We start from the raw sequence: 20,511 nt of genomic DNA, 5'->3' as shown, positions 1-20,511 counted from the left end.
ATATATATATATATATATATATATATATATATATACATATCCACAGTCAGGTGCATAAATATTGGGACATTGACAGAATTTTCATATTTTGGCCTCTATTCACCACCACAATGGCTTTGAAATGAAACAAACAAGATGTGCTTTAACTGCAGACTTTCAGATTTAATTTGAGGGTAATTACATCCAAATCAGGTCAACGGTGTAGGAATTACAACGGTTTCTATATGTGCCTCCCACTTTTTAAGGGGCCAAAAGTAATGGGACAAACTAAACAATCTTAAAAAGAAAGAACGCACCGGAGAGCTCAGCAACACCAAAAGACCTGGAAGACCACGGAAAACAACTGTGGTGGATGACAGAAGAATTATTTCCCTGGTGAAGGAAAAACCCCTTCACAACAGTTGGCCAAATCAAGAACACTCTCCAGGAGGTAGGTGTATATGTGTCAAAGTCAACAATCAATAGAAGACTTCACAAAAGTGAATATAGAGGGTTCACCACAAGATGTAAACCATTGGTGAGCCTCAAAAACAGGAAGACCAGATTAGAGTTTGCCAAACAACATCTAAAAAATACATTACAGTTCTGGAACAACATCCTGTGGACAGATGAGACAAAGATCAACTTGTACCAGAGTGATGGGAAGAGAAGAGTATGGAGAAGGAAAGGAACTGCTCATGAGCCAAAACATAGCACCTTATCAGTGAAGCATGGTGGTGGTAGTGTCATGGCGTGGGCATGTATGGCTGCCAATGGAACTGGTTCCCTTGTATTTATTGATGATGTGACTGCTGACAAAAGCAGCAGAATGAATTCTGAAGTGTTTCGGGCAATATTATATGCTCATATTCAGTCAAATGCTTCAGAACTCATTGGACGGAGCTTCACAGTGCAGATGGACAATGACCCGAAGCATACTGCATAAGCAACAAAAGAGTTTTTTAAGGCTAAAAAGTGGAATGTTATGCAATGGCCAAGTCAATCCCCTGACCTGAATCCGATTGAACATGCATTTCACTTGATGAAGACAAAACTGAAGGGAAAATGCCCCAAGAACAAGCAGGAACTGAAGACATTTGCAGTAGAGACCTGGCAGAGCATCACCAGGGATGAAACCAGCGTCTGGTGATGTCTATGCGTTCCAGACTTCAGGCTGTAATTGCCTGCAAAGGATTTGCAACAAAGTATTAAAAAGTGAAAGTTAGATTTAGGATTGTTTAGTTTGTCCCATTACTTTTGGCCCCTTAAAATGTGGGAGGCACATATAGAAACCATTGTAATTCCTACACCGTTCACCTGATTTGGATGTAATTACCCTCAAATTAAATCTGAAAGTCTGCAGTTAAAGCACATCTTGTTTGTTTCATTTCAAAGCTATTGTGGTGGTGAATAGAGGCCAAAATATGAAAATTCTGTCAATGTCCCAATATTTATGCACCTGAATGTATATATACAATTTACAATTACTAAATTTTTTGTATTATGACTTCACATATATACATACAATTTACCTCACAAATTGTGCATTTATAAATGGTACATACATTTACGAGTACATTGCTTATTTCAACCCTTAACCAGGGTTACATATGGAAACCAACCAATCAGCTTCTAACTGCCATTTTTCAAACACAGCTTGTAAAATGGCAGTCAGAAGCGGATTGGTTGGTCCCAGGGCCGTAGCTAGGGTAGTGCGGCCGGTGCCATTGCACAGGGCACCACAGGGCAGGGAGCGCTGTTTGGGTCTGTCAAATTTCTGTTTATTATCATTCTTGCTTGTAGCTTCCTCTTATTTCATCCCCAGCATCTCCTGGCCTCTCCTATGTCTTCCCTGGCCCTTCCCCATGAAGCCATGGACCTTTTTTTAGGTGCATTATGTCCCTTTGAAAAATGAAGGGGGCGCCAATGCTCTTTCTGGCACAGGGCACCAAAAAGTCTAGTTACGGTTCTTGTTGGTCCTTTATCTCCCTCTAAGGTTTGATACATCTCCCCCTGGGGGAGAGAAAACTCACTCCTTCATCGATCCATGCAAGTCCCGTAGCGCATTGACCTAGTGCTGATGAGCTACATCATGCCTCCTGGGCAACCCCAATATGCTTGCGTAAGATCTCAAATGGCTACAATATTTCATGTGAGTGAGCTGTGGATGACCAAGGAAGTCCGGAGTTGGCAGAAGGAAATTGGAAGTATGAATAGCGCCATCAGATAGGTGCTACATGTTAGGTAACAACTTAAGTCTGAGCTTTTATCGTTTAGTAAGTGGTCATAAGGCTTGGTGTTGGTGCTATTTACAGGAGGCAAAGGTGCTGCTGGAAACATTTCTGATTTCTCCACATTTTGACATTTAATACATGTAAAAGAAGCAGTAATAATGCTTTGTTTATCAGAGAAAGTGTTGAAAAAAGGTTACCAAAGCTTCATACATTTGCCCCTACAGTATATAACTAAGAGAGTATAATAAACCTAAAGCAGTATTGGCAGAGTAATGATCCAAATATGCTTGGGGTGGGGTGAATACAGGACTCTCCAGACAATAAACCATTGCACAAATTGGCAGACTTTAGCTCATACTTACCTAAGACCATAAAGTGTGGGATACTCCCAATGGGGAGTTAATACCGGGAATCGCGGGGTCAAGGGTAGGAGGAAGGGCAAAAATTATGCAAATGCCTACCCTCCAACATGACCCGTTCCATTAAGTACAAAATGCTCTGCTCCTGGACTACCCACCTAACTAATGATTGCAGTCACCTGTGTTAAGCCAGTTATTTCATGAGACAGGTGGCTTCAATCATAAAGTAAGAAGGAAGTCCAGGAGCAGAGCATTTTGTACCTAATGGAATGGGTCATGTTGGAGGGTCTGCAAATGGCATCGTTTAAGCCCCACCGTCTCTCCACAGACCCGCGATTCACAGCATTCTGCCACAATGGTTGGATGGGCCTAATGCCGTGAAGATCACGGCCCTCGCCCACAAAGTGATCAGCTGCATCTCCTCTTCGGGCTTCTCCCGGAGAGGAGAAAAGTAGGCAAGTATGCTTTAAGTTGGCTAATTGAAATGTACCTGCTATAATAATTATTTCTATGTTTTAACTGATAGGTATATTATTATTACTAGGGACGTTTACTAACAAGCATGTACAGTAGTACAAATATGAGCATCTCAGAACTAACTCCTTTCTGTTTGGACAAGTATGTTACTGAGCTGAGGTACCCAAGTGTCATCTACCAGACTACTCTTTAGCCCCGAACATTGTATGTGCTGACTCATGGCTAGTTTACTGCATATCGAGCTAGACATATTGTAATTAATGAATATTATTAGTGTCACTGTATGGTGTAGTCACACAGCAATATTGGTTTGGGGGTTGCATCCCAATGTACAGTAAAGCTCCCATATCATGAACACAGTATACATTACAGCTCTCATGTTTTATTCAAAGCATACAGTACAATTCACAGTAAATCAACCATACTGTATCATTCAGAGTCTCTCGCTAGCGCTGTGCTCTCGCAAGCAGCCCGATGGTTTGCGTACGCGCATACCTCATTCTGCGCGTGCGTGAACTACTCTGTGCGATCGCAGGCCGCTCGCTCACCCAGCAAAGACAGCCCAGTGAAATGAGTGACAGGAGAGGCCGTTTGTGGGTGGTAACAGGGGCAGGACTCTAATAACGGGGGAGTGGACTTGCAAACGCAGGCGTGCCTAGGTGTTTCAAGGCGTGCATAATTAACAGGCAGTGGCACAGTATACGTCACATGCCTGATTTTTACACTGAAGTCCTCGCAGTGCTTGCGGTAGGGTAAGGCAACCACAAGCGCTGCGATCACTACCGATGGTGCTCGATGTACCAATGTTTTAATACACTTCCTGGAGATGACATGTGCTGGTGGGCGGCTCTGCCTGTGCGATAGGGTGTACGCTGGCCACTCGCTAAGACATGGTGGGCGTGCTTATGCTTTGGCGAGCGATCGCTTCCCATGGTGTCACTTTGAAAAATTTACATACGCTTGATGCGAGCGAGCGGCTGCTTGCGAGAGACTCTGAATGAGGTCCCATGTACTCAGTATACCATACAGATCCCATATCATGTGCTCAGTATACAGTACAGCTCCCATATTATGTGCTCAGTATACCATACAGCTTTCATATCATTAGCTCAGTATACATTACAGCTCTCATGTTTTGTCCAAACTATACAATACAATTCTGGTGTATAGCCCCAATGTAAGGTACAGTCCCAATCTCATCAGTATACAATGCAGCTCCAAAATCATGTCACCAGTATACAGTACATCTTCCATCAGTACAGAGTATAGCTCATCAGTACAGAGTATAGCTCCCATATTGTGTGCTCAGTATACAGGGCCTGATTCAGACCCGCTCGCGAGCGCTATGCGCTCGCAAGCGGGTTGATAGTGGCCCAGTGCGCATGCGCACGACGGAGCAGGCTCCGTCGTGCGCATGCGCGAGATCCGGATAGCGACGGGCAAACCGTCACTCCGGGTCTTGCTACAAAGGGGGCGTGCTGTCGATGTTGAGTGACAGCACGCCCCCTTTGGTGGGCGGGCCGGGGGAGTGGCTGCCCAAACGGAGGCGTTCCCATGTGAACGCCTCCGTTTGGGGGCGGCCCCACTGACATTACGAGTGATGTCAGTGGGAGAGATATCGACTCTGTTAGAGCCGAAATCTCTCTGGGGCTTGCGGACACAAGACCCTACCACAAGGGTCTCGTCGCAAGCCCGATGGTCACGATGGTCTTGACCATCGCGACCATCTTCCTGGCCGCTCGCTATAGCTGTGGGTGGTCACCCACAGCTATGCGAGCGGCCAGGAGGCCGCAACAAAAAAAAAAAAATGCCCTGATTCAGAGCGGGCGCTCGTTCAGAGCGTCCGGCTCTGAATCAGGCCCACAGTACGGATCCCATACCATGTGCTCAGTATAGAGTACAGCTCCCATATTGTGCTCAGGATAGAGTACAGCTCCCAAATCATGTCACCAGTATACAGTACAACTTCCATCATATGCTCAGCATATAGTACAGGTCCCGTACCGTGTGTTCAGTATACAGTACAGGTTTCATCATATCATGTGCTCAGTACAGAGTTCAGTTACCATATTATGTGCCTAGTATATAGTACAGGTTCCATATCATGTGCTCAGTATAAAGTACTGCCTCCATATCATGTTCTCAGGGGATGTAGTCAGCATCCCAGCGTGCGGGATGCCGACACTCTAAATACCGGCACCAGGCGGTCTAAATACCGGCGCCGCAATCACGTCAGCGTCGGAATTCCGGCTCCGGTAAGTATCTAGATAGGGGAGGGTTAGCTTTAGGTTTAGGGGTTAGGCACTAGGGGGAGGTTACGTTTAGGCACCGGGGAGGGAGGGTTAGGTTTAGGGTGCGGGGAGGGGTAGGTTATGTTTAGGCACCAGGGAGGGAGGGTTAGGTTTAGGGTGCGGGAGGGGGAGGTTATGTTTAGGCACTGGGGAGGGAGGGTTAGGTTTAGGGTGCGAGGAGAGGCAGGTTAGGTTTAGGACCCGGGGAGGGAGGGTTAGGGTAGGGGATAGGATTAATGGTACTATACTTACCTACGGGTGTCGGGATTCTGACTTTTGGGATGCCTCTGTCTGTATTCTGACCGGCGGCATCCCGACTGCTGGGAACCCATACCCAACCCGTTCTCAGTATACAGTACTGCTTCCATATCATGTTCTCAGTATACAATAAAACTCCCATATCATGTCCTCTGGATACAGGAAATCTCCCATATCATGTGCTCAGTATTGTTACAAGTCACGGTCATGACTTGTCTCCTTCGAGCAGTTTACCCGGTCAGGACAGGGTTACTCCACCTCCCTAAGTTGCTTAGCGATCGGCACGCCTCAGGAGGTGATGTGTCATCCACAGCAGAGCATAATTGGTCTCTCCTCCTATTTGTACACTCTGGTCTTTTGCCGCCTCGCCGACTATAGCGTTCCTGAAGGTCCATCCGAACCAGCTGCTCCCATGCTGCCACTGGCTCACTTGTCTCTCCTATGACTCCCTGGCCGCACCAGCAGCTTCCGTGCTACCACCAGCTAACCTGCCTTTCTTATGGCTCTCAAAGCCAAAGTACATAGGATTGTACACTAAATTGTACACAAACTTATACAAAAATTGCGTACCGGCGCTCAAAGCCGAAGTACACGAAATTGCACGAAAACTTGTACACTAAATTGCGTACCGGCTCTCAAAGCCGAAGTACATGAAATTGTACACAAACTTGTACACTAAATTGCTTACCAGCTCTCAAAACCAAAGTACACAAAATTGTACACAAAGTTGTACACTAAATTGCGTACCGGCGCTCAAAGCTGAAGTACATGAAATTGTACACAAACTTGTACACTAAATGGCATACCGGCTCTCAAAGCCGTAGTACACAGGTACATCAAATTGTAAACTAAATTGCATACTGGCTCTCAAAGCCTTATCAATTACTTTCTTCTTCTACAATCGTCATCAGGCCGCATCATCGGCTCACAAAGCCGCATCAATTGTGTACTTCTTTCAACAACCGGCTACAGACCACACCATCAGCTCTCAAAGTCGCATCGATTGTGGACCATCCTCTACGACCAGCTCCAAGCCGCACCATTGGCTCTCAAAGCCTCATCAACTTCTTTCTTCTACTACCGGCTCCAGGCCGTACCATCGGCTCCCAATGCCGCATCAATTGAGTCCTGCCTGTTATAACCGGCACCAAGCCGCACCATCGGCTATCAAAGCTGCATCAATTGAGCACTGTCTTCTACAATAGGCTCCTAGCTGCACCATCAGTTCATCAGCCGCATCATCAACTCTCAAGTCTCCTGGATACCAGTTTCTGTTCCTGTCGTTCCTTTCTCCATTGAATCCCATTGTATTTTCGTGTGAACCTCTATTACCCTGAGTTATTAGACCAGGTGGCCGCCTAAGTACCGGTGAACATCTCATAGTTCTAAGGGAACAGCAGGCAGTTGTTATTGGTGGAAGACCTCGCTAGTCTGGGTTTTAGGGGGTTCTCACGGAGCAGGCTTTGGGGTTCATAACAAGTATACAATTCTGCCCCCTTATCATGTTCTCAGAATACAGTAAAGCTCCCATATCCTATGCTCAGTACAGAGTACAGATCTCATATGTTGTGCTCAGTATAGAGTAGAGCTCCCATGTCATGTCACCAGTATACAGTACAGCTCTCATAACATGTGCACAGTATACAGTACGAGTTCCATACCATGTTCTCAGCATAGAGTACAGCTCAAATATCATGTACTCAGTATAGAGTACAACTCCCAAACCTTGTCAACAGTATACAGTATAATTTCCTCAGTATTCTGTGCTGCTCCCATATTATGTGTTCAGTATACTGTACAGTACATCCCCCTATACTTTATTAACAGTACATCCCCCATATCATGTGTCCAGTATATGGTATTGCATACATATAATTTCCTCAGTATTCTGTGCTGCTCCCATATCAGGTGCTCAGTATACAGTGCAGCTCCAATTTCATGTGCGCAGTAGTAGTTCCACAATATCATGTGCTCAGCATACAGTACACTCTAATACAGTATGTTCTCAGTATACAGTACACTCTAATACAGTATGTTCTCAGTATACAGTACACTCTAATACAGTATGTTCTCAGCATACAGTACACTCTAATACAGTATGTTCTCAGCATACAGTACACTCTAATACAGTATGTTCTCAGCATACAGTACACTCTAATACAGTATGTTCTCAGTATACAGTACACTCTAATACAGTATGTTCTCAGTATACAGTACACTCTAATACAGTATGTTCTCAGTATACAGTACACTCTAATACAGTATGTTCTCAGTAGACATTACATCTGTGTGTATTGGCCAGATTATGCAGTACGTTTCTTGTGTTAGACTTTTCAGTAACCACACCGCTACCCATTAGTATTGTTATTCCTAACTCCACTCTCAACTTCTATCCTTTTTATTATCCTAGACTTGACCTATGTTATTTATTTCCAAATGCTCATACTATTTATACCGAATTTCACCCTAAGGGCCTAATATGACTGTTTTAAGGCGCAGGTACATGCAAATGTGCAGCTCCACATATGTTATCCCCATATAAAATAAACTGCTAGCTTTAAGTAATTAACTGTTTCATATTTTTTCCAAAAAATGTCCCTGTTGATTTTTTTTTTCATTTTCAAATTATGTAAATAACTATTTAAACCTGATTCAGTATAATTTTATTAACATATATGCAGATTTGTTAATAAATGAATACTAAATCAGGGTTAAATCACTCTTATATACATAATTTATTTATTTAAAAAAAATATATATATATTTTGGATATATACACACTGTATATAGATTATATAATATACATATTATATCATTTATATATGCAGATGTTTCCTCATCCACCTATCCTTATTTCCCCATATGTCGTGAGACACCTGGTGTGATTTAGACGCTCCACCACGGGCAGCGATTGCTGTGCTTGAACACTTTTTCCGAATTTTGCATCCTATTTAACTAATACCGTAGTGTAATAATTAGGGCCTGATTCAGATGTGGACGGTATTCAGAGCTGACCCTAGGCATAGGCATTCTAAGCAAATGCCTAGGGCATCCCGCAGCTCTGCGGCAGCGCCATAGTGATGGCGCCGCCGGCCGGGTGCAGTGACTATAGGCTGCCCGCCTACTGCTAACACGATCGGAGCTGGCACCGCAGTGGTCAGAATGAGCTTCTGCACAGAAGCTCGTTCTTGCTACAAGTAAGGTGGCCACGGCCACTCCACCCATGGGCATTCACGGAGCTGAGCCAGGAGTGACAACTCACAGTTCCTCCTCCTCCTCCATTAGTCGCCACCGCTGTGCATAAGGTCACATCTATATATATATACTGTATGTATGTGTGTTTGTGTGTTAGGAGGATGTGAAAGTGAAGAAAGAGAAATTATGTGAGGTTATGTATATGTGTGTGTATACAGTATATATATATGCTGCCTCTTGAGAAAGGGTCTATACCGAAACAGCGGTCGGGCTTGACACAAATATGAAAAAATTCCAGACTTATGGTTTTGAAATGTCTGAAGATAAGTATGCTAACATGCTATCCTGACAACCTGGCTATTTCAATGGCACATTAAATTGTTACAAGTTTCTTTTGCATTGAATTGGAGTCCTCGTTTCTTTCCTCTTTTGGATACACTGAGGATTGTTTATACATATACATATATATATATATATATATATATATATATATATATACACGCTTTTGGATCTGCCGGCACTCCCTTGCTGGAAATACAATACAGCTGCATAAGGTGCCCTCCTGCATACAAAAATGTAGCGAAACTATATACATGATCTCTTTGAGGAGAAGGCGGCACTCAAATTACTTTTGAAATAATGCAATCACACAGCCCAGTGATGTCAACGTTTCAGAACATATAATGTAGTTCTTTCGTCAGGATTCGTCCTGACTAGGGGTGAGCGGATTCGGTTCTACTCGGTTCCGTTCGTTTTTTTAAACCGAATCTTATTGGCTATCCGCTGTCACGAGTTTTGGATAGCCCATAAGATTCGGTTAAAAAAACCGAACGGAACCGAGTAGAACCGAATCCGCTCACCCCTAATATATATATATATATATAAAGTCCAGTATTAGTCCACACTCACGTCTGAAAATCCAATTGCTGGGGTAGCCACCCAAATGGGATCACCTGTATCCCTGCATACAAAAAATGAACAAAGGGGGTGCACTCACCAGTCTTCTAAATTGAGTTTTTATTTCATCTTTTTTAAAAAATATTTACAGCATCATAGTAAAGCTCCGACGTTTCGGTCCTAGCCATGGACCTTTGTCAAGGTCCATGGCTAGGACCGAAACGTCGGAGCTTTACTATGATGCTGTAAATATTTTTTTAAAAAGATGAAATAAAAACTCAATTTAGAAGACTGGTGAGTGCACCCCCTTTGTTCATTTTATATATATATATATATATATATATATATATATATATATATATACAGTCAGGTGCATAAATATTGGGACATTGACAGAAGTGTCATATTTTGGCCTCTATTCACCACCACAATGGCTTTGAAATGAAACAAACAAGATGTGCTTTAACTGCAGACTTTCAGATTTAATTTGAGGGTAATTACATCCAAATCAGGTGAACGGTGTAGGAATTACAACGGTTTCTATATGTGCCCCCCACTTTTTAAGGGGCCAAAAGTAATGGGACAAACTAAACAATCCTAAATATAACTTTCACTTTTTAATACTTTGTTGCAAATCCTTTGCAGGCAATTAAAGCCTGAAGTCTGGAACGCATAGACATCACCAGACGCTGGGTTTCATCCCTGGTGATGCTCTGCCAGGCCTCTACTGCAAATGTCTTCAGTTCCTGCTTGTTCTTGGGGCATTTTCAGTTTTGTCTTCATCAAGTGAAATGCATGCTCAATCGGATTCAGGTCAGGGGATTGACTTGGCCATTGCATACCATTCCACTTTTTAGCCTTAAAAAACTCTTTGGTTGCTTTTGCAGTATGCTTCGGGTCATTATCCATCTGCACTGTGAAGCGCCGTCCAATGAGTTCTGAAGCATTTGACTGAATATGAGCATATAATATTGCCCGAAACACTTCAAAATTCATTCTGCTGCTTTTGTCAGCAGTCACATCATCAATAAATACAAGGGAACCAGTTTCATTGGCAGCCATACATGCCCACGCCATGACACTACCACCACCATGCTTCACTGATGAGGTGGTATGTTTTGGATCATGAGCAGTTCCTTTCCTTCTCCATACTCTTCTCTTCCCATCACTCTGGTACAAGTTGATCTTTGTCTCATCTGTCCATAGGGTTTTGTTCCAGAACTGTTTTTAGATGTTGTTTGGCAAACTCTAATCTGGTCTTCCTGTTTTTGAGGCTCACCAATGGTTTACATCTTGTGGTGAACCCTCTATATTCACTCTTGTGAAGTCTTCTCTTGATTGTTGACTTTGACACATATACACCTACCTCCTGGAGAGTGTTCTTGATTTGGCCAACTGTTGTGAAGGGGTTTTTCTTCACCAGGGAAATAATTCTTCTGTCATCCACCACAGTTGTTTTCCGTGGTCTTCCGGGTCTTTTGGTGTTGCTGAGCTCTCCGGTGCATTTTTTCTTTTTAAGAATGTTCCAAACAGTTGATTTGGCTACACCTAATGTTTTTGCTATCTCTCTGATGGGTTTGTTTTGATTTTTCAGCCTAATGATGGCTTGCTTCACTGATAGTGACAGCTCTTTGGATCTCATATTGAGAGTCGACAGCAACTGATTCCAAATGCAAATGTCACACCTAGAATCAACTCCAGACCTTTTACCTGCTTAATTGATAATGAAATAATGAGGGAATAGCCCCACCTGTCCATGAAATAGCTTTTGAGTTGATAGTCCCATTACTTTTGGCCCCTTAAAAAGTGGGAGGCACATATAGAAACCGTTGTAATTCCTACACCGTTGACCTGATTTGGATGTAATTACCCTCAAATTAAATCTGAAAGTCTGCAGTTAAAGCACATCTTGTTTGTTTCATTTCAAAGCCATTGTGGTGGTGAATAGAGGCCAAAATATGAAAATTCTGTCAATGTCCCAATATTTATGCACCTGACTGTATATATATTGTATATATGTATTGGTGGTGGGATTATCTGCTAGGGGGCACCAGACAAATTCTTGCCTGGGGCACAAATTGGCTACGACTGGCTCTGACAATATAACACAGCAGCAAGGAAGCGTCTGTGCAATACCGTCCAGGAAATATTTAAATATCGCAGGAGGCATCTATAGAAAGCAGACGCCTCCTGACAGCAATATGAATCTGAGTGCAGTGGCAGTAGACGCTGTATCAGATCTCTGTCGGACCATCGATGGCGGCAACACCGGCCAGCCTAAGTAAGCTTCAGCTTACTCAGGCTGGCTGCTTGCGAGGCATGATAATCTGCGTCCACCAATGCAGACCCTGGCTTTGACACATTCAGAAAATTGGGGCGGCACGTCCCTATTTCCGTGAACAAAGGCCAGGCACTCCCCCGCACTGCACCCCATATGATGCAGCATATCAATCATGTTGCGGCTTACACTGAGTGAGTCCTACGCCTGCGCAGTTTTCCAATAGTCGGAAAACTGCATTAATACACACCCTTCCAGACCTGAATCAGGTCCTAAGTAGCTAATAGTGCACTAAATAGCTAATAGTGCACTAACTAAATAGGTAATAATGAACTAAGTAGCTAATAGTGCACTAAGTAGCTAATAGTGCACTAAATAGCTAATAGTGCACTAACTAAATAGCTAATAATGAACTAACTAAATAGCCAATAGTGCACTAACTAAAGATCTAATAGTGTACTAACCAAGTAGCTAATAGTGCACTAAGTAGATAATAGTGCACTAAGTAGATAATAGTGCACTAACTAAGTAGCTAATAGTGGTATAAAGAAGCAGTTCAAGCATAATGATGGGTGTTGCAAGTCATTTGAATAGGCCCTCTGTGTTCTCCCTTCTTACCCAGATTCAGTACTGTTTCCTGAATTGTGTCTTATATTGCGAATAGTGTACTAAGTGCCGATCGACATGCCGGGACCTTTTGGGGGTGGGCATGGGGTGGTCGCTAGCCTGTATTCCCGGAAACAGGGGTATGTCGTCCCCAGTTTTCTGGGAATGCAGAGGCCAGGGTCTGTGTCGGAGGGCACAGATTTCCTGGCCTCGCAAGTGGCAGTCTGAGTAAGCTTTCACTTAATCAGATGGCCGAAGCTGGAAACATCACGACTGATGGTTGCAATTTTGATCTGATGTTGCCTCTTCGGATCTGGTTGGATCTGCACTTCCGACAGGAGGTGTCTTTTTCCCTCAGATGCTTCCTGCAGTCATTAGCATATGAGTTATATGGTATTGCACAGCCTCTTCCCTGCAGCCGAGCAATACTGTACATACTGCATCTGAATCATGCCCTAATTACTTAGCATTTATATTTTTCTTTCCACAAATGTATTGGCGTAGACTAGCAGATTAAGATGCATATTTTATGCAAATGTCTCGTGGTGTAGCTAATTCGGAAAGTCTTTGGTGGGTCATACGGGACTATTTGGAGCGATTTGGGGATAGGCGTATTTGGGCACATCTGTATTATACGAGTATATTCCATTAAGCAACCAATAGGAGTAAGATTTAAATACTGTCACCATCTGGTATTCTATTTGTTTTCTTAAAGAATGATAGCTAGAAAGCACCTCTTCTGTCTGAGTATACTGAGTATGTGGGTAGACGGCCTAATGATGGGGAACTTCCATATTTGTCTGTAACCTTCATTGTAACACTTCAGTCTGATCAAAGCTCCTTGTTCTGTATCGTTTCCAGGTTAATAGAGCTTCTTCCTTATATGAAGATAAACAACTACTGGGGTATCGCGAGCAAGTGCCTGGCGTACAGTAAAGCTGCCGGTGACCCTTTTGTATACTCACTCCTGCGCCAGCAGTACAAAAAGGTCCTTCTCAACATGGTCAACAGGATATTGAAGAGAGAACTGTACCCGTCCTCAGGCTACAACAGCTCTCTCGACACAGAAAATGACTACTGTTTGCACAGAGGAAGTTAAGGAGACATCCCATTGCCGAAACATTAATCAATAAGGTGTCACTTTCCCAACTCAATCAAGTGAAAACAATCAGCTTGGAGCAGCGTATACAGAACATCCATGTTGTCGGCTGAAGGAATACTGATGGCAATAAACCTGTAACTCGCGAAGCCAGTGATGTCACTGGTTCTCAACAAAATGATAGGCTGAATACTGGTGTAGTCCCCAAACAGAAGCTTCCACAATGTGTAGGCTAAAATGCTAGCTGATCATGTAACTTAACATATATATTGAACGCTTGCCTAAAGGTTGGCAAGTATGATGTCTTGATTAAACATGGTTCATTACAGTAACACAATGCTATCCAGCAGCAAGGTTTATCCACTACAATTTTGGCCAACGATTAGTACAACACGATGGAGATAGTACGTACAACCTCATCCTACTTCCCTAAGGCAGTGCAGAAGTCTGCCATTCATCTAAATGATTCTTCCTAGCATATAGCACAGTATATATCATTATCTGCCCTTGCTGGTTACAGTGCCACTTAGTGTCCCCTGGTATTATCATTTGTAGATCTAATAGGGAGTTTCTTAAAGTTAGTCCTGAAATAGGTCACAGGTGGCAAAATCTATTTTACTGGGTCATTAATAATCCCACCTTTTCCTAGAGATGAAATTCCTCCAAACATGACATATTGGGGTTACTTGAGGAATGGAGGTGATAAATGTAGCTCTACAAAGCCCCTTCAAAGTACAGTACAATAAGAGTACACTCGTCAGTTACGCTTCACATAGAATAAACTGCATCCCCCACTGTCAGCCGTCTCTCAATATAATTAGCATTAGACAGTTCATTAGACTTGAGGTTATATGTTTGTGAGTGTTGCTAGTAGTCTTTTAGTGAGGTTTAGAAGTACTAATTAAGAAGTTCTTTGCGTTTGCAATTGCTTCTTCCTGTACATAATATTATTTATTGAGGACATAGCTTACTTTCATTAAAAGCTTGCTTTTTAAAGCCTGACCTATAGATGGAAACTATCTGTTGGGCTGAACCAGTATTCATGCCAATACAGCCTGTCAGCTTGCTAGCGTCTACTGACCATCCCTTTGCCACTTCATGTCACTGTTGCTATCACTGTCCATAAAGGGATTTAGCATATCTGATAACAGACCAGAATTTCTGGTGGTTAAAACGGGCATTGACTGTCTGAAAGGGCGCCTTGTCTCACCAGAAATGGGCATCGTGTTGGTGTATTGGGGATTGTGCCTAATTTGCTGCTTGTGGCGCTATACCAGATGTAACAAAATCATACAAAGGGAAGCATCCAAACAAAACATTAAATATAATGAAACCAAGTATTTATTTGAATGAAATAACCTGCAGTGTTTAACAATATATAACATAACATAAACAAACATGCACTTTCTTGATTTTTCTCTCAATTGTGAAGAGCTGCCTGGGCAGAATTACCAAAGGTTCTAGATGGAAGTTCTTCAATGACTAGCGTATCTAAAATGGCTGCAGGGTGTGCAGTGCGCACAGGCCCCTGTGTCAAGCCCCACATCTTGCAAACAGATCCCACTGTGTGTCGAGCAGCAAAACCCTGCCCCTAGACCTGCTGCCAGCGGCCATCTTGTCATCTTTCGGGTGATGTATTCAGAAAGATGGCGCCAGAGAGCGCAAAGACTCTAGCACTGTACCTGAACCCTTCAATCTTCTCCACCTGCAGAAAATGTCACATGAAAGATGGCTTCCGGCAGAAGGTGTGCTGCTTAGAGCGGGGGGGGGGGAGGGGGTGTGCACATGGGTATCAATCGGCCATTGCAATTAATTTGCCTCTGTCCTGGCATGTGCCTAGAATTCTGACATATCCTTTACCTGTACGACCACTCTTCAATAAAGCTGCCTTGATAACCTCATTATAGTGACATCCCTGATTACAGGTAAGCCTGGAGAAAATGAATAACATTCAACAGTTATTACAGAATACAATGGAGGTGAAATACTGTACTTTGTATTTACATGTCAACTGAATACTGTCAGTTTTGAATGGAGATTCATAAGTGAAACATGCACACATCAAAACGAGGCAATGAACGACGGAACGATCTCTGGGCCTGATTCAGAGCCGGACGCTATTTGCTCTCGCTCGTTCAGAAAAAGGGGCCGGCTATTTAAATTGAGCGCTCGCTCTTTGCGGTGTTGACACCTCTATGTCTGAGCGAGCGAAACATGCGCTCGCTATTTTGTAAAGGCGCCCCCTGGCCGCTCGCATCCTACGTCATCTCCGCTATTTATTTGATTAATCGAGTACATCGAAAGGCATCTGAACTGCTCGCAGTGCTTATGGTAGGATTTTCCTACCGCAATCATGCGAGCAGTTCAGGCTAAGAGACAACCAAGTGACGTGGTCGATGACGCTACTTTGTTAATTATGCACACCCTTAAAACGCCTGTTTTGACCGTTTGGCACGCCTGCGTTCGGATCTCCACTTCCCATTTTCAAGCACCTTCCCCTGTTACCTCCCACAAACGCCTCATCCTGTCACTCAAATTAGCAGGCACTCGCTATTTGGCGAGCGCTCGATTTCCGATCGCACTGACTGGTTGGCGCATGCGCATTATGACCCATACGCATGCGCAGTTGTGCGAACATCGCTCGGAGCGAACGAGCGGCCGCTTACGAGCGGCTCTGAATCAGGCCCTCTCTTCATTACCTGCAATGGGGCTGCATGCGATATCGATTGGACGTGCAGCTCGGCCAACCGGACGATTTCATATGCGGCCGTGGGATCGCACATATTGGCCATACACACTGAGCGATGCGGCCGATATGTCATTCCGATTCGGCCAGAAACGACATATCGTGCCGACATCGTCTCATTGTGTACCCAGCTTAAGTCATATTTTTGTTGAATGTTTATTCCAAGTCTGAATTTAAATTTTTGTTTGAAATTTACAATTTATAGTTTTAAGGGTCCTATATATCAGTAATCACGAAACTGCCGCGTTTATTAAGGATATTTTCACCTTTACAGTAAATGTCCCCACTATGTACTAAGGGAAACTTATAGGGGCAGTGGTTGCTGGGCCTGATTCAGACCCACTCGCGAGCGCTGAGCGCTCGTAAGCGGGTTGATGGTGCCCTAGTGCGCATGTGCACGACGGAGGGAGCTCCGTAGTGCGCATGCGCGAGACCCGCATGGCAACGGCCAGCCGTCGCTATGGGTCTCGCACCAAAGAGGGCGTGCTGTCGAAGGTGAGTGACAGCACACCCCCTTTGGTGGGCGTGCCGGGGGCGTTGCTGCCCAGACGGAGGCGTTCCCATGGGAACGCCTACTGTCTGGGCCCGGCCCCAGTGTCAGTGGGAGTGCTTTTGGCTCTGATAGAGCCAAAAGCACTCCTGGGCTTGCGGCAGCGAGACCCTACCGCAGGGTCTCGTCACAAGCCTGCTGGTCGCGATGGTCTTGACCATCGCGACCATCATTTTGGCCGCTCGCATAAGCTGTGGGTGGTCACCCACAGCTATGCGAGCGGCCAGGAGGCCGCTCCAATTTTAGGTAGGAGGGCCTTGATTCAGAGCGAGCGCTCTGGTCAGAGCGTCCGGCTCTGAATCAGGCCCGCTGTCCCTGCGAGTTATATCCCAGGCATTTTGTTGAAGTCTTTCACGTTTGTGAAAGACTTCTCCGGAGGAAGCTGACGCTGCACAGGGCCAGTTTCCGCCGCCGGCTGGAGGCTGCAGGAGAGAGATCGGAAGATCTCTCTTCTGCTTGAAAGCCTCCATACTCTTAAAGCAGTTTACACCATTTGCAGATGATGTAAACCAGTGATTCCCAACCTCGGTCTTCAAGGCATACTAACAGTCCTGGTTTTAGTGATATCCTTGATTGTGCAAAGATGGTTAAATCAATATAATGGAGGTACTAATTAAGTCACTTGTGCTCAAGTATGGCTACCCCTAAAACCTGGACTGTTAGTGTGCCTTGAGGACCGTGGTTGGGAACCCCTGGTGTAAACTAATGGGGCCAAATTTCAAAAAGCTTTGCTTTTTGGAGACTGGTACATACTGTAGGGTGGAGATCGTAGTCCCCATTGATAATAATTGCAGTTTCTACATAATTTTATGAATAAAAAGCTTGATAAATAGTCCCCTAGTGATCACTGGGCCTGATTCAGAGCCGGACGCTATTTGCGCTTGCTCGTTTAGAAAAAGGGTCCGGCTATTTAAATTGAGCGCTCGCTCTTTGCGGTCTGTTGACACCTCTATGTCTGAGCGAGCGAACGAAATATGCGCTCGCTATTTTGTAAAGACGCCCCCTGGCCGCTCGCATCATACGTCATCTCCGCTATTTATTTGATTAATCGAGTACATCGAAAGGCGTCTGAACTGCTCGCAGTGCTTGTGGTTGGATTTTCCTACCGCAATCATGCGAACAGTTCAGGCTAAGAGACAACCAAGTGACGTGGTCGATGACGCTGCTTTGTTAATTATGCACACCCTTAAAACGCCCGTTTTGACCTTTTGGCACGCATGAGTTCGGATCTCCACTCCCCGTTTTCAAGCACCTTCCCCCGTTACCACCCACAAACGCCTCATTCTGTCACTCAAATTAGCAGGCATTCGCTATTTTGCGAGCACACAATTTCCGACCGCAATGACTGGTTCGCGCATGCGTATTACAACCCATACGCATGCGCAGTTGCGCGAACATCGCTCGGAGCGAACGAGCGGCCGCTTATGAGCCGCTCTGAATCAGGCCCACTGCTCCTCTACTATTTGTGTTCTTTTTTCTCTCTAAAAAGCTTTATTTTCTGGGCAGCTAACCCTACAAAGTTTTTATGTTCCAAGTGTTGAACTGGGCCGTGCTACATCAGCTGTATCGTATCTAAATTCAGATCAAACACCAGTAACCTGATTTCTGTATCGGCTCACACTGTTCTGGAATAATTACATCCCAAGTTCCTTCATTAGCTCGTCTCTAGTTCCCTGGTACAGCTTCACTGGATATAGAGGTGAAAATGAATATGTACCTCAATAAAAAAATTAAATAAGTTAATTTCCATGTTTAAATAATAAATAACTATAAAAACTATGTTAGCATGCTAATTTGATAAACTGTATTAAAGAAGCTGGTCTGTCTTTATTTGGTTTGATAACATTTGCATAAAGAGATGGGTAAATTGATTTGGTGAGTTCGGACAAATTTCAGCAATTCACTGATGGGGAATTCGTTTGTGAATTTCACCAGACTTGCCCAAAATGTTAATAATAAATAACACCCACTAGAGATTATGGCCACACTTGCCACCCCGCTGCTTGTGAGTGGCAGTTGGGAGTGCTCTGTTAGCAGTGGACATTTGTATTGTGCAAGTGGATGTCTTTAAATGTGACCTTTTTCATGTCTGTTTTTTTAACCTTTGGATTATGAGACATAAAGAAGAAAACAAAATGTATTTATTTTTTTATTTAAATGTGCGGAACAAAGAATAGGAAGCATTTTGTGTAAGTAAAGTTCATCTGAAAATTGTGTGTGTGATGTGTGTTCTACTCTTGTAGTATAATGGACAGATCTCTTAGGAGGGATCATCAGATACCCAGACATACCAGATGAGCTTTTAGCACAATGGGGAGATATATCAAACCTTCTATAGAGTGAAGAGGTTGCCAATAGCAACCAATCGGCAACTAGCTAGCATTTATCAAATACTTTCTTTATAATGATGGGCAGAAGCTGATTAGTTGCTATGGGTAACTTCTTCACTGTTCCACTCTTTAGGATTGATACAGCTCCACCTATGTTAGGGAACTCTGGGCCTGATCCAGACCCGGTCGCAAGCGCTGAGCGCTCGCAACCGGGTCGATGGTGGCCCAGAGCGCTTGCGCGCGACGGAGCCGGCTCTGTCCTGCGCATGCGCGAGACCCGGATAGCGACGGGCAATCCGTCGCTCCGGGACTCGCACCAAAGGGGGCGTGCTGTCGATGTTGAGTGACAGCACGCCCCCTTTGGTTCCCATGAGAACGCCTACCGTCTGGGGGCGGCCCCACTGATATCACAAGTGATGTCAGTGGGAGAGCTTTCGGCTCTGTTAGAGCCGAAAGCTCTCTGGGGCTTGCGGACACGAGACCCTACCACAAGGGTTTCGTCGCAAGCCCGATGGTTGCGATGGTCTTGACCATCGCGACCATCATCCTGGCCGCTCGCATTAGCTGTGGGTGGCAACCCACAGCAATGCGAACGGCCAGGAGGCCGCTCCATAAAAAAAAAAAAAAAGACGCCCTGATTCAGAGCGAGCGCTCTGTCAGAGCGTCCGGCTCTGAATCAGGGCCACTGTCCATTATACTGGGACCAAAGATCTGTAAAGTGCAGTGGTCCTAATCTTGTTAATTACCCCAGCACCCAAAGTCCTGGAGTAAGCTGCTAAAGGTTACTACTCACAACAGTCTTCTTTAGGCACCACAAAATAGAGCCAAATTAGAAATGGAAGTGTAAAGCTGCAGGCACACTTCACCATGTTGGCTCACTAAAGTGGAGATGTACAGTATAAAACCATCTCTATAGGCCAAGTGGAGAAGTTGCCCATAGCAACCATTCAGATTCCAATGGTCATTTTATAGAATGCACAAGATAAATGATAGCTAGTATCTGGTTGCTATGGGTAACTTTTCCACTTGTCCCTATTAAAAGATTAAGGGGTCTATTAACTAAGCAGTGTTAGGAGACAGAGTGAAAAGTGATAAGAAAGTGATAATGTGCCAGCCAGTCAGCTCCCAACTGTCATCCCACAGGCTGTGTTTAAAAATTGATAGTTGGGAGCTGATTGGCTGGCACCTTATCACTTTCTTATCACTTTTCAC

General features: G+C 44.3%; 1 protein-coding gene across 1 annotated transcript in view; it reads left to right on the top strand.

The window, feature by feature from the left end:
• Positions 1–15,400, top strand: part of GPR78 (G protein-coupled receptor 78) — a 63,554-nt gene extending 48,154 nt beyond the window's left edge. The window contains exon 3 of the mRNA XM_088461747.1: positions 13,436–15,400. Within this exon, the coding sequence (XP_088317873.1) occupies positions 13,436–13,673 (238 nt within the window). The 3' untranslated portion in view covers positions 13,674–15,400. The remainder of the gene's footprint in view (positions 1–13,435) is intronic.
• Positions 15,401–20,511: the final 5,111 nt, after the last annotated feature.

Source organism: Taudactylus pleione, unplaced genomic scaffold (assembly GCF_031769625.1).
Source record: "Taudactylus pleione unplaced genomic scaffold, aTauple2 ptg001091l, whole genome shotgun sequence".
Classification (NCBI taxonomy): domain Eukaryota; kingdom Metazoa; phylum Chordata; class Amphibia; order Anura; family Myobatrachidae; genus Taudactylus; species Taudactylus pleione.
Note: the sequence above shows the minus strand (reverse complement) of the source record. Positions and strands in the feature narration are given on the sequence as shown.